Source organism: Homarus americanus, unplaced genomic scaffold (genome assembly GCF_018991925.1).
Source record: "Homarus americanus isolate GMGI-L3 unplaced genomic scaffold, GMGI_Hamer_2.0 scaffold45698, whole genome shotgun sequence".
Taxonomy (NCBI): Eukaryota; Metazoa; Arthropoda; class Malacostraca; order Decapoda; family Nephropidae; genus Homarus; species Homarus americanus.
In genome coordinates, this window is record NW_024735554.1 from 12,654,360 (window position 1) to 12,668,741 (window position 14,382).

A 14,382-nucleotide genomic window follows, 5' to 3' on the forward strand; every position below is an offset into this window, starting at 1 on the left:
GATGGTGGAGGAGGTAGTGGTGGTGATGGTGTATAGAGAGGTGGGTGATGGTGGGGGGAGATAGTGGTGGTGATGGTGGGGGAGGTAGTGGTGGTATGGTGGGGGAGGTAGGTAGATGATGGAGGAGGTAGTGGTGGTGGTGGTGGATGTAGGGATGGTGGTGGTAGTGGTGAAGGTGGTGGTAATGGTGGTGGTGGTGGTAGTAGTGGAGGTAGGAGTTGTGGTGGTAATGGTGGAGGTAGTGGTGGATGTAGGGGTGGTGGTGGTGGTGGTGACGATGGTGATGATGGAGGTAGTGGTGATGGAGGTAGTGGTGATGGAGGTAGTGGTGATGGAGGTAGTGATGATGGAGGTAGTGGTGGAGGAGGTAGTGGTGATGGAGGTAGTGGTGGTGGAGGTAGTGGTGATGGAGGTAGTGGCGGGTGTGGAGGAGGTAGTGGTGGTGGGTGGCGGAGGTGGAGGATGGTGGTGGTGGAGGTGGGAGGAGGTATGGAGGGAGGAGGTAGGTGGTGGAGGAGGTGGTGGTGTGGTGAGGTGCAGTGGCGGTGGTGGAGGAGGGTGGTGGTGGTGGGTGGAGGTGGGAGGAGTGTAGGTGGGTGGAGCAGGTGGGTAGGAGGTAGGGCGGTGGTGGAGGAGGTAGGTGGTGGTGGTGGTGGAGAGGTGGAGGGGAGGTAGTGGTGGAGGAGGTGGTGGTGGTGGTGGAGGTAGTGGTGGTGGAGGAGGTAGTGGTGGTGGTGGAGGTAGTGGTGGTGGTGGAGGTAGTGGCCCTCAACATAACTTACAACACTCCTGTATCAGTAAGTGGCGGTCGTGGTGAGCTTACCGTGGACTATTGGCACCAGCCATCAACTACAAGAGGTTGAAGAGACAGGCGTGTCAATAGTACACCCTTGTATGATACAGTGGTGTGTGGCAATTAAACACTAGTTACACCACTTAGGAATAATTTACACCATTGTTTTCATAACATCCCTATTTTCACCACTTAGGAATAAGTGACACCACTGTTTTCATAACACCACTATTTTCATAGTTTGGGAATAACTGACACCATTGTTTTCATAACATCCCTATTTTCACCACTTAGGAATAACTGACACCATTGTTTTCATATCACCACTATTTTCACCACTTAAGAATAACTGACACCATTAATTTTCCTTCAGAATAACACACCACTTGGGAATAAACCGCACAACTAGATGTAACCATATAGGAATAAAGCGCATGTGGTCACTTGGGACCCACTGTATCTTTACCGGTGGTTACTGAAGCAGTTTTCTAGTGTCGAATACTTTGGAGAGTTACCAGACCTCAGTCTCAACAGGTCTGTGTGTGTACCTTATTTCACACACACACACACACACACACATATATATATATATATATATATATATATATATATATATATATATATATATATATATATATATATATATATATATATATATATATATATATATAAATCAGGATAATTACTTCCCAGTTGACACTATTAATAAATATTTACTACTGTTTATAGATACATAAGTTAAGTAAAGAGAGGTCAGTGTTCACTTAGGAAAGGTCCACTAGCGTCGCACATTAATAACCAGGTTTCACTTTATCATCATGTTTAGCTGTACAAATATCTTTTGAAACGTTCACTTGTGACACATATATAACTTTACACAGCTCTGTATTTACGCCTTATTTCAGATATATATACCTGATATTCAAGGTAATTGATACGTTTCTACTAGTCTCAACAGATGTACATAACAAGAGGACCTTAACACGCGTGACACTGTGGACGTGTGTGTTTGACCCACGCCACAAGTGAAGTTGTACCCACCAGCGAGCTACTGGCGATCCTCACGCAGCCTCACCAAACGCCACACTGCTGCCGCCCACCCCGTCCTGCCACCCACCTCTCACTACCTCTTACCTACCCTCTCTCTCTACCTCCACACGCACCGCTCCACCCCCTTCTCCTTTTGCGACCTACCCCTCCCTATCCTACCTCTCCTTACCCCTCCACACACACACCACACTTATGCCATCCACCCCTCACCACCCTACATCCCCCCTCCACGAAAATATTTGGGAAGGTGACAAGCCAAGACGATGTCACAACAATGCAGTAAGACCTGCATGAGCTGTTCAAATGGTCTTGAGACTAGCAAATACTCCTTAACATTATAAAATGCAAGGCCCTACACGTAGGATACAACAACCTTAATCACAACTATTTTGTTCGTAACACTTTCATAGATACTGTTAATAAGGAGAAATATCTTGGCGTTGTGATACGAGTATATCATTCACTGAAGTGGAGGCAGCAGTGAGGAAAGCATATCGAGATCTGGGAATTATAAAGCGTACCTTTGAATACAAAGATATGAAAATGCTCCTTCAACTGTACAACCCTCAAGTACGTCCCAGTCTGGATTACTGTATACAGGCAATATGGAAATCCTACCTCCCTAAGGACCTAGCAACCCTAGAAAAGGTGCAACACAGAGAGACTAAGATGATTTGGGAACTATATCATTTCGATCATCCAGGTACTGTAGACTGAGGGCCTTGAGACTACAACCCTACAAAATAAGGCAGATCTCAATGAAACAAAATTCGGAAAGGGATGGAAAACGTGAACCAGGGCCATTTCTCTGTGCTGTCACACGAGAGGACATAACTACAAGTTCATCAAGTTATCATGCAGAACGAATACAAGGAAATACTTCTTCACACAGAGGCTGGCAGATCTAAGAAACAGTCTACCAGCCCACGTTGTGGAATCAAGAAGAGTACTGCTGACGGTCGTGTAATATTTCAATGTGATTCTGGTCTTTTAATATGTTAGTTTTTGCATAATGTAGTATTACTGATACATAATTTGTCTTAGTATGCCTTATTGTGGGTAAAAATAAGTATATATTAAATGCATCCTCCGAAAGCGTGAATTTGCTACCAGAGTTTAACAGTTAATTCATGTATAATACTTCTTATAAACTTCCCACGTGCTAATGTTTGAAATAATGAATGTATGTATCTTTATATAATTTAGGTAAATATCGTTCTCGTCAGAAACGGTCATCCCAACGATTATGAATAAACTCATTAAGAAATACATCATTACTTCAGGACAAAATCGGACAGATTTGCAAGTCAATCAGCTGTAACTTTTTAGGAGGGGGCGGGACATCTGTTCTCAGCTGGGAAATAACGCACTATAGTATTAACCCGACGTAATCCTCCAAGTAGTGTTAAGGTGTTTAATCATCAGGCGAAATAAGCTGAGATGCCTAATCTTCACACAGTTAAATTATCTCGGTGATTCTTGTAATACTGTTGGTGTTTCCTTTACTCCTTTTGAACATTTTCTCTTCCCCCTTGTCTCCTCGCACCTTTATCCTCCAGCGCGGCCATATGGTGGGCACAAGGCCAATCAATATATATTGACCTTGGGTGGGCCTAACACCCACACCTTCCTCCGCAAGTGTCCTACCGCCCACGTTATTCAGTTCATATACAGCATATAAACTCTGTGTAAACATAAATCATATTATTACAGCAGGTGTCATCCAGTGTGACCCAACCAAACATCCCAGGTTCTCTCCGAACGGCTATTAAGCAGACAAGTGCTGGAAGTAATAAATTAAACTTCACACAGACCTGATAGTAGAACCCGTCAACCAGCAGCTCCATAACTTTGCTCCAAAATGGGTTTGTCGGCAGTCCTTTAGGGGCGTTGGTGTAGCCGCTTGCGGTGTAAGTTTTCCCCCATTTGGTTGTTGTCACAAACTCCTGCAACTATCCTAAGGCGTTCTGGAATGATGCTCCCTTCATGGTCGTTGGATGCCATGCAGTAAGACAAGTGCCAATAAATATTCCTCTCGTTTAAACGGAGAGATGCGCGTTCCCACTGAGTCCTTCAGGGAGAAGTTTATCACCTCTATGGACTGGTTTAAGAGCTCATCACCCTACACTAACTAGTGGCCGGTGAAGGACGGTGCACACCTCAGGAGGTACATCAGCCTATACACACAGAGACACTTTGTGAGGAGGTACAAGGTGTCATGGGCATCCAGGTGCTGGTCTATTCTTTTCTCCATCATAACTTCTTAATGTACAATACATGAGCTTATTTTGGAGGACAACGGTGATAACGCTGGTGTCCACGGGTGCCCCAAGCAGGGTACTGTTGGAGTGCCTGCAGGCATCCAGCAAGATGCCCCTTAATGAATGCCTTACAATAAATTAATCTCAATCTCACCAAACAGCAGGTTTAGGACTTTGCCGAACCAAGATGACACGCCGGGCAGGAGACAGAAACAGAGATGGATGGCTTTGGTACTTCACTTCTTCTGGTCTAGTTGAAAACGCACTTGAAGTCACATTTTACTTCACCTTCTCCCCAGTGGTGTTGTTGACAGTGACCTTTAATGCACGGACTGTTGCCCAAGTAATTTGTTATCAGTAGTTTGGTGGTGGCCAATAAGATATCTCCCATTACTGTTCTGACGAAAAGGCACCAGAGGGTGTTACCCACAATATGTCTGATTCCGCTACATTTATTTTTCGGGCCATTTAAGGAAGGTGTTGACAAGGCTTGCTAGCTCAACCAGGTACATCATAATGACACGTTCAGGGACTGGGTTGATAACAATGTATTTTAGGGGTAATTCTAAAACAGCAGAAATTTATATACAAAGAGTTGTTCTTCCCTTTTCAACAATTCAAATAGGTTTCTATGTAGATATGAAGATGTAGATTGTTGATAATACCACAAATAATACATGAATAACATCAACACTAACCAACCTAAGAACCTAGCCTTGACTAAACCAATTTAGGTATATTTTAGTTACGTTGTGATGGCAATTTGTGTCTTAAATGAAACTGAGCTAATTTTACCATCATGAGCTAAATTTCCTTAGGTTATAGAAATATAAACAGAAACTTACTCCAATCTGGCGAACATAAACACACACAGACAGAAGAACTCACCGTGAAGTGGTTGAAACAGCTGTCAGCCGTCAATACAAGTCTTTCCTTACCTGGGGAAAATAAACATAAGAATCAGTACCTGTACATATTAACAACTAGAGTCATGAGGGAGCTTAGACATTTTAGAAAGAAGAGGACACACACACACACACTGTACCATGTTTATCATAGTTTCATTAGTAATTGTATGACGATCTGATTTTGGTCTCTCTCTCTCTCTCTCTCTCCCAAGGCCACACCCTCGCTACTTCCCTTTTAACCCTGATAACACTCTGCTATCAGTGCATCACGATCCTTCTTCTATTACACTCAACACAGAAACTGGCCACGCCCCTCCCAGCTCTCTCTCACACAGACACCTGCATAGGCCTGTGTGTGTGTGTGTGTGTGTGTGTGTGTGTGTGTGTGTGTGTGTGGTGTGTGTGTGTGTGTGTGTGTGTGTGTGTGTGTGTGTGTGTGTGTGTGTGTGTGTGTGTGTGTGTGAAGAGGAGAACAAGAAAAACACAAACATATTGACTACGTTCGGTTTCTTAATTTACTAACATTTCGTTTTTATTTTCCATCATAAGAGCCAGAAAACAGACTGAAAGTTCAAAATTACAAGTAATAAAATTAAATATTATTAAAAATTTCCTTTCACAAAACTTTTAAAGATAAAATAGTATTATAAATTACAACTACTAAAAATGACGGGAGACCAAAGTACAAAACTAATATCAAAACAAACTAAAACATACAGGAGATACTACCTTAATTGAGAAGGCCTTGGTGAGAAAAACACAGGAAGCTATATCACAAATGTGTGGCTTTACTTTAGAAAGTCACCCATCACCAGCACGACCTTACCAGCTAGCATCACCCATCACCAGCACGACCTTACCAGCCAGCATCACCCATCACCAGCACGACCTTGGCAGCTAGCATTACCCATCACCAACACGACCTTACAGTAGCGTACCCACATCCTGCCCGAGCCTTGTTAGCACATCACGCATCACCAGCACAACCTTACCAGCCAGCGTTACCCCATCACCAGCACGACCTTACCAGCTGGCATCACCCATCACCAGCACATTGTACCAGCTAGCATCACCCATCACCAGCACCACGCAGCTAGCATTACCCATCGCAACACGACGCCCTGGCTAACATTACCCATCACCAGCACGACCTTACAACCCAGCATCGCATCACCAGCACAACCTTACCAGCCAGCGTTACCCATCACCAGCACGACCCTTACCAGCTAGCATCACCCATCAGCTTTTGACCTTACCGGCTGCGTGCCATCACCAACACGACCTTACCAGCTAACGTGCCATCACCAACACGACCTTACCGGCTTCAGCATCACCCATCCTGTACGACCTTACCAGCTAGCATTACCCATCACCAGCGCACGACAAAAAGCCAGCATTACCCATCACCAGCACGACGCCTGAAGCTGGCATCTCACCCATCACCAGCACGACGCCTACAGTAGCATTGCCATCACCAGCACGACGCCCTGGCTAGCATCTCACCCATCACCAGCACGACATACCAACTAGCGTACCCATCACCAACACGACCTTACAACCCAGCATCACCCATCCTTAGCACAACCTTAAAAGCCAGCATTACCCATCACCAACGACCTTACAAATAGCATCACCCATCACCAGCACGACCTTACCGGCTAGCATCACCCATCACCAGCACGACAACACAACCCAGCATCACCCATCACCAGCGACGCCTGGCTAGCATCACCCATCGCAGCCGACCTTACAAGTAGCATCACCCATCGCCAGCGACCTTAAAGCCAGCATCACCCATCACCAGCACGACAGCAAAAGCTAGCATCTTGTCCCCACGACCTTACAAGCCAGCGTACCCATCACCAGCACGACCTTACAAGCTGGCATCACCCATCACCAGCACGACCCAGCAAAAGCCAGTACCCATCACCAGCTTACGACCCGCCTGGCTAGCATCACCCATCACCAGCACGACCTTTAAAACCGGCATGCCCATCACCAACACGACCTTACAAGCTAGCGGTACCCATCACCAGCACACGAACCCAGCAAAAGCCAGCGTACCCATCACCAACACGACCTTACTGGTACAGCATCACCCATCACCAGCACAGACAGCAAAAGCCAGCATTGCCCATCACCAGCACGACCTTTAAGCCTGCGTACCCATCACCAGCACAGACGCCAAAGCCAGCATTACCCATCACCAACACGACCTTACAAGCTGGCATCACCCATCACCAACTGAACCGTAAAAAGCCAGCGTACCCATCCACCAGCACGACCTTACAAGCTAGCATTACCCATCACCAGCACAGACAGCAAGCCAGCGTACCCCATCACCAACACGACCTTACAAGCTAGCATCACCCATCACCAGCACGACAGCAAAGCCAGCGTTACCCATCACCAGCACGACCTTACAAATGGCATTGCCATCCACCAGCACAGACAAAGCCAGCATTATCCATCACCAGCACATTATTAAAGCCAGCATTGCCCATCTTAACACGACCTTACAAGCTAGCATTGCCATCACCGCGCACGAACGTTAAAAGCCAGCATTACCATCACCAACACGACCTTACAAGCTGGCATCTTACATCACCAGCACACGACCTTACAAGCCAGCATCACCCATCACCAGCACGACCTTTACAAACTAGCATTACCCATCACCAGCACGACGATACAAGCCAGCATTACCCATCCTGGCACAGACAGCCAAAAGCCAACGTACCATCACCAACACGACCCTTACAAACCGGCATTACCCATCACCAGCACGACCTTCAAGCTGGCATTGCCATCACCAACACGACCTTACAAACCAGCACATTACCCATCAGCACGACATACAAGCCAGCATCACCCATCACCAGCACGACCCTTACAAACTAACGTTACCCATCACCAGCGCGACATTACAAGCCAGCACCTATCACCAGCACGAACCAGCAAAAACCAGCATTACCCATCGCAGCACGAACGCCAAAAGCCAGCGTGCCATCACCAGCACGACCGCCTGGCTAGCATTACCCATCACCAACACGACCATACACATGTCGGCATTACCCATCACCAACAAGACCCTTCAAGCCAGCACTACATCACCAGCGACATTACAAGATAGCATTACCTCCACCAGCGTTTACAAACCGCGTGCCATCACCAGCATGACCTTGCAAGCTACTGTCACCCATCAACAGCACATTGTACATGTCAGCATTACCCATCACCAGCACGACATTGCAAGCCAGCATTGCCATCACCAGCACGAACGCCAAAGCCAGCGTACCCATCCTGGCCCGACCTTATAAGCCAGCATTACCCATCACCAACAAGACCACCACAAACCAGCACTACCCATCACCAGCACGACCTTACAAAGCCAGCATCACCCATCACCAGCACGACCGCCTGACCAGCATCACCCATCACCAGCACGACCATGCAAGCCAGCACTACCCATCACCAGCACGACGCCGTACAAACTAGCATTACCATCACCAGCACGACCTTACAAACCAGCATCACCCATCACCAGCACGACCTTACAAGCCAGCACTACCCATCACCAGCACGACATTAAGATAGCATCACCCATCACCAGCACGACAGCCTGAAGCTACCATCACCCATCACCAGCACAACCTTACAGCCAGCACTACCCATCACCAGCACGACATTACAAGATAGCATCACCCATCACCAGCACGACCTTACGACTACCCGGCATACCCATCACCAGCACAACCTTACAAGCCGGCACTACCCATCACCAGCACGACCTTCCTGAGATAGCATCACCCATCACCAGCACGACCTTACAAGCTACCAACACCCATCACCAGCACAACCTTACAAGCCAGCACTACCCATCACCAGCACGACATTACAAGATAGCATCACCCATCACCAGCACGACCTTACAAGCTACATCACCATCACCAGCACAACCTTACAAACCAGCACTACCCATCACCAGCACGACCTTACAAGCTACCATCACCCACCACCAGCACGACCTTGCAAGCTACCATCACCCATCACCAACACGACCTTACAAGCTGCAACACCCATCACCAGCACGACCTTACAAACTAGCATCACCATCACCAGCACGACGTTACAGATAGCATCGCATGCTGGCACGACCTGGCTAGCATCACCCTCACCAGCACGACCTTACAAAGTTAGCATCACCCATCACCAGCGACCTTACAAGCCCTAGCATCACCCATCACCAGCACGACCTTACTGTGGCATCACCCATCACCAGCGACGCCTGAAAGCCAGCATCACCCATCACCAGCACGACGCCCTGGCCAGCATTACCCATCACCAGCACGACCTCACGTACCAGTACCCATCACCGGCACGACCTTACAAACTAGCATCACCCATCACCAGCACGACGTAAGCCAGCGTACCCATCACCAACACGACCTTACAGGCTAGCATCGCCATCACCAGCACGACCTTAAAAATAGCATTACCCATCACCAACACGACCTTACAAATGGCATTACCCATCACCAGCACGAACCTTAAAGCCAGCGTACCCATCACCAACACGACCTTACAAGCTAGCATCACCCATCACCGGCACGAACCTTAAAGCAATGCCCATCACCAACCGACCAACCCTGGCTAGCATTACCCATCCTGGCACAGACGCAAAAGCCAGCATTACCCATCACCAGCAAACCTGGCTGGCATTGCCCATCACCAGCACAGACAGCAAAAGCCAGCATTACCCATCACCAGCGACCGCCTGGCTAGCATCACCCATCACCAGCGACGCTCAAAGCCAGCATTACCCATCACCAGCACGTATACAGGCTAGCATTACCATCACCAGCACGAACCTTAAGCCAGCGGCATTATCATCACCAGCACGACCTTAAAACCGGCATTACCCATCGCAACACGACCTTACAAGCTAGCATTACCCATCACCAGCACGAACGTTCAAAACCAGCGTTACCCATCACCACGACCTTACAAGTAGCATCACCCATCACCACTTCGACCTTACAAGCCAGCATCACCCATCACCAGCACGACCTTACAAACTAGCATTGCCCATCACCAGCACGACATTACAAGCCGGCATTGCCCATCACCAGCACGAGCCGCCGTAGCATTACCCATCACCAACACGACCTTACAAGCCAGCGTGCCATCACCGGCGACTTACAAGCTGGCATTGCCCATCACCAACACGACCGCCCTGACCAGCATTACCCATCACCAGCACGACCTTCCTGAGCCAGCATCACCCATCACCAGCACGACCTTACAAACTAACATTGCCATCACCAGCACGACATTACAAGCCAGCGTTACCTATCACCAGCACGAACCTTAAAACCAGGCATTTACCCATCACCAGCACCAGACAAAGCAGCATTACCATCCACCAGCACGACCAACCTGAAGCTAGCATTACCCATCCACCAACACGACCTTACATCGGCGTTACCCATCACCAACAAGACCCATTCAAGCCAGCACTACCCATCACCAGCACGACATTACTGAAATAGCGTACCCATCACCAACACGATCTTCCAAGCCAGCGTACCCATCACCAGCATGACCTTGCGACTCATCCTGCATCAACAACGTTAACACATGTCAGCATTACCATCACCGGCACGACATTACAAGCCAGCATTACCCATCACCAGCTACGAACCTTAAGCCAGCATTACCCATCACCAGCACGACCTTACAAGCCAGCATTACCCGCCACCAACAAAGACCCTACAGCCAGCACTACCCATCACCAGCACGACCTTACAATCGGCATCACCCATCACCAGCACGACCTTACAAGCCAGCATCACCCATCACCAGCACGACCGTGCAAGCCAGCACTACCCATCCAGCACGACATTACAAGCTAATTACCCATCACCAGCACGACCTTACAGCCAGCATCACCCATCACCAGCACGACCTTACCAAGCCAGCACTACACATCACCAGCACGACATTACAAGATAGCATCACCCATCACCAGCACGACCTGGCTACCATCACCCATCACCAGCACAACCTTACAAGCCAGCACTACCCATCACCAGCACGACGTTACAAGATAGCATCACCCATCACCAGCACGACCTTACAAGCTACCAACACCCATCACCAGCACAACCTTACAAGCCAGCACTACCCATCACCAGCACGACCTTACAAGATAACATCACCATCACCAGCACGACCTTACAAGCTACCAACACCCATCACCAGCACAACCTTACAAACCAGCTACCCATCGCCAGCACGACATTACAAGATAGCATCACCCATCACCAGCACGACCTTACAAGCTACCATCACCCATCACCAGCACAACCTTACAAGCCAGCACTACCCATCACCAGCACGACGCTTACAAGCTATCACCCACCACCAGCACGACCTTGCGAAACTGCCATCACCATCACCAGCACGACCGCCCCTGACTACCAGCACCCATCACCAGCACATTGTACAATGGCATCACCCATCACCAGCACGACATTACAAGATAGCATCACCATCACCAGCACGACCTTACAAGCTGGCATCACCCATCACGCCAGCGACCGCCTGAGATAGCATCACCCATCACCAGCACGACCTTACAAATAGCATCACCCATCACCAGCACGACCTTACTAGCCAGCATCACCCATCGCCAGCACGACCTTACAGCCAGCATCGCACCCATCACCAGCACGACCTTACCAAGCCAGCATTACCCATCACCAGCACATTCTCACATGCTAGCGTGCCCATCACCAGCACGACCTTACAAGCCAGCGTGCCCATCACGAGCCCGACCTTGTGCCAGCATCTTACATCCTGGCAACGACCTTACAAGCCAGCATCACCCCTCCTGGCACGACCTTACAAGCCAGCATCACCCATCACCAGCACGACCTTACAAGCCAGCATCACCCATCGCAGCGGCCTTCCAGCATTACCCATCACCAGCCCGACCTTACGTACCAGCACTACTTATCCCCGGCACGACATTACCAAGCTAGCATTACCCATCACCAGCACATTACAAATAGCATCTGCCATCTGGCACGACCTTACAGAATAGCATCACCCGTCACCAGCGACCGCCTGGCTAGCATCACCCATCACCAGCGACCTTATTAGCCAGCATCACCCATCACCAGCTTGCGACCTTACAAGATAGCATCACCCATCACCAGCACGACCGCCTGACCAGCATCACCCATCACCAGCACGACCTTATTAGCCAGCATCACCATCACCAGCACGACAACCCACAAGCCAGCATTGCCATCACCAGCACGACCTTACAAACCAGCATTACCGTCACCAGCACGACCTTACAAGCCAGCATTACCCATCACCAGCACGACCTTACAAGCCAGCATTGCCATCACCAGCGCGACCTGGCAAGCATTGCCATCACCAGCACGACATACAAAGCCAGCACTACCCATCTGGCACGATCTTACAAACCAGCATTACCCATCCTGCTTACGACCTTACAAATAGCATTGCCATCACCAGCACGACCCCTTACCGACCAGCATTACCCATCACCAGCACGACCTTACCAAGCTGGCATTACCCATCCTGGCACGATCTTACAAGCCGCATTGCCTATCACCAGCACGATCTTACAAGCCAGCGTGCCCATCACCAGCACGACCTTTACAAGCCAGCATTACCCATCACCAGCACGACCTTACAAGCCGGCATTACCCATCACCAGCACAACCTTACAAGCCAGCATTACCATCAGCACGACCTTACAAGCTAGCATTACCCATCACCGGCCACGATCTTACAAGCCAGCATTACCCATCACCAGCGACCGCCTGAAAGCCAGCATTGCCCATCACCAGCACGACCTTACCAGCCAGCATTACCCATCACCATACGACCTTACAATGGCATTACCCATCGCCAGCACGATCTTCAAGCCAGCATTACCCATCACCAGCACGACCTTACAACCAGCGTACCCATCACCAGCACGTGTACCAAGCCAGCGTTACCCATCACCAGCACGATCGCACAAGCCAGCCATTACCCATCACCAGCACGACCTTACAAGCCAGCATTACCCATCACCAGCACGACCGCCTGAGCCAGCGTGCCATCACCAGCACGACCTTACAAGCCAGCATTACCCATCACCAGCACACGACCTTACAAGCCAGCATTACCCATCACCAGCACGATCTTACAAAGCCAGCGTACCCATCACCAGCGACCGCCTGAAGCCAGCGTACCCATCACCAGCACGATCTTACAACCCAGCGTACCCATCACCAGCACGACCTTCAAGCCAGCATTATAATCACCAGCACGACCTTACAAGCCAGCATTACCCATCACCGGCACGACCTTACAAGCCAACGTGCCATCACCGGCACGACCTTACAAGCCAGCATTACCCATCTGCCAGCACGATCTTACAAGCCAGCGTTACCCATCACCAACGCACGATCTTACAAGCCAGCATTACCCATCACCAGCACGACCTTACAAACCAGCGTGCCCATCACCAGCACGATCTTACAGTATTTACCCATCACCAGCACGACCTTACAAGCCAGCGTGCCATCACCAGCACGATCACAAACCAGCATTGCATCCCAGCACGATCTTACAAGCCAGCATTACCCATCACCAGCACGATCTTCCAAGCCAGCGCCACATCTCCAGCACGAGTCTTACCGACCCGGCATTACCCGTCACCAGCACGATCTTACAAACCGGCATTGCCCATCGCCAGCACGATCTTACAAACCAGCGTTACCCATCGCAGCACGATCTTACAAGCGGCATTACCCATCTTCCGGCGCGATCTTCCAAGCCAGCATTACCCATCACCGGCACGATCTTCCCAACCCAACGTGCCCATCACCAGCACGATCTTACCAACCAGCATTTACCCCATCACCAGCACGATCTTACAAGCCAGCATTGCCCATCACCAGCGCTGACCTTACAAGCCGGCGTGCCATCACCAGCACAATCTTACATGCAGCATTGCCATCACCAGCACGATCTTACAACCCAGCGTGCCCATCACCAGCATGACCTTCCTGGCCAGCATTGCCCATCACCAGCACGATCTTACAACCCAGCATTGCCCATCACCAGCGCGACCTTACAAGCCAGCGTTACCCATCTCCAGCAGATCTTCAACCCAGCATTGCCCATCACCAGCACGACCTTACAAACCGGCATTGCCGTCACCAGCGCGCGACCTTACAAGCCAGCGTTGCCATCTGGCACGACATACAAGCCAGCGTACCCATCGCCAGCACGATCTTGCAAGCCAGCGTGCCATCACCAGCACAACCTTACAAGCCAG

General features: G+C 49.7%; 1 protein-coding gene across 1 annotated transcript; it reads left to right on the forward strand.

The window, feature by feature from the left end:
- Nucleotides 1–7,000: 7,000 nt before the first annotated feature.
- LOC121871351 (uncharacterized threonine-rich GPI-anchored glycoprotein PJ4664.02-like) lies at nt 7,001–14,008 on the forward strand. The gene is made up of 3 exons (XM_042373570.1): nt 7,001–7,099; nt 7,895–8,233; nt 12,302–14,008. Exons 1-3 carry the CDS (start codon nt 7,001–7,003, stop codon nt 14,006–14,008), a joined length of 2,145 nt encoding a protein of 714 aa, XP_042229504.1.
- Nucleotides 14,009–14,382: the final 374 nt, after the last annotated feature.

Bases quoted from the DNA above. Each gene is read 5' to 3' on its own strand.
- LOC121871351 (XM_042373570.1), top strand. From the start codon at position 7,001: ATGCCCATCACCAACACGACCTTACAAGCTAGCGGTACCCATCACCAG. The intron at 7,100-7,894 runs GTACAGCATCAC...ACCCATCACCAG, and splicing joins TCACCAACACGACCTTACTG to CACGACCCTTACAAACTAAC. The intron at 8,234-12,301 runs GTCAGCATTACC...CACCATCACCAG, and splicing joins ATCAACAGCACATTGTACAT to CACGACAACCCACAAGCCAG.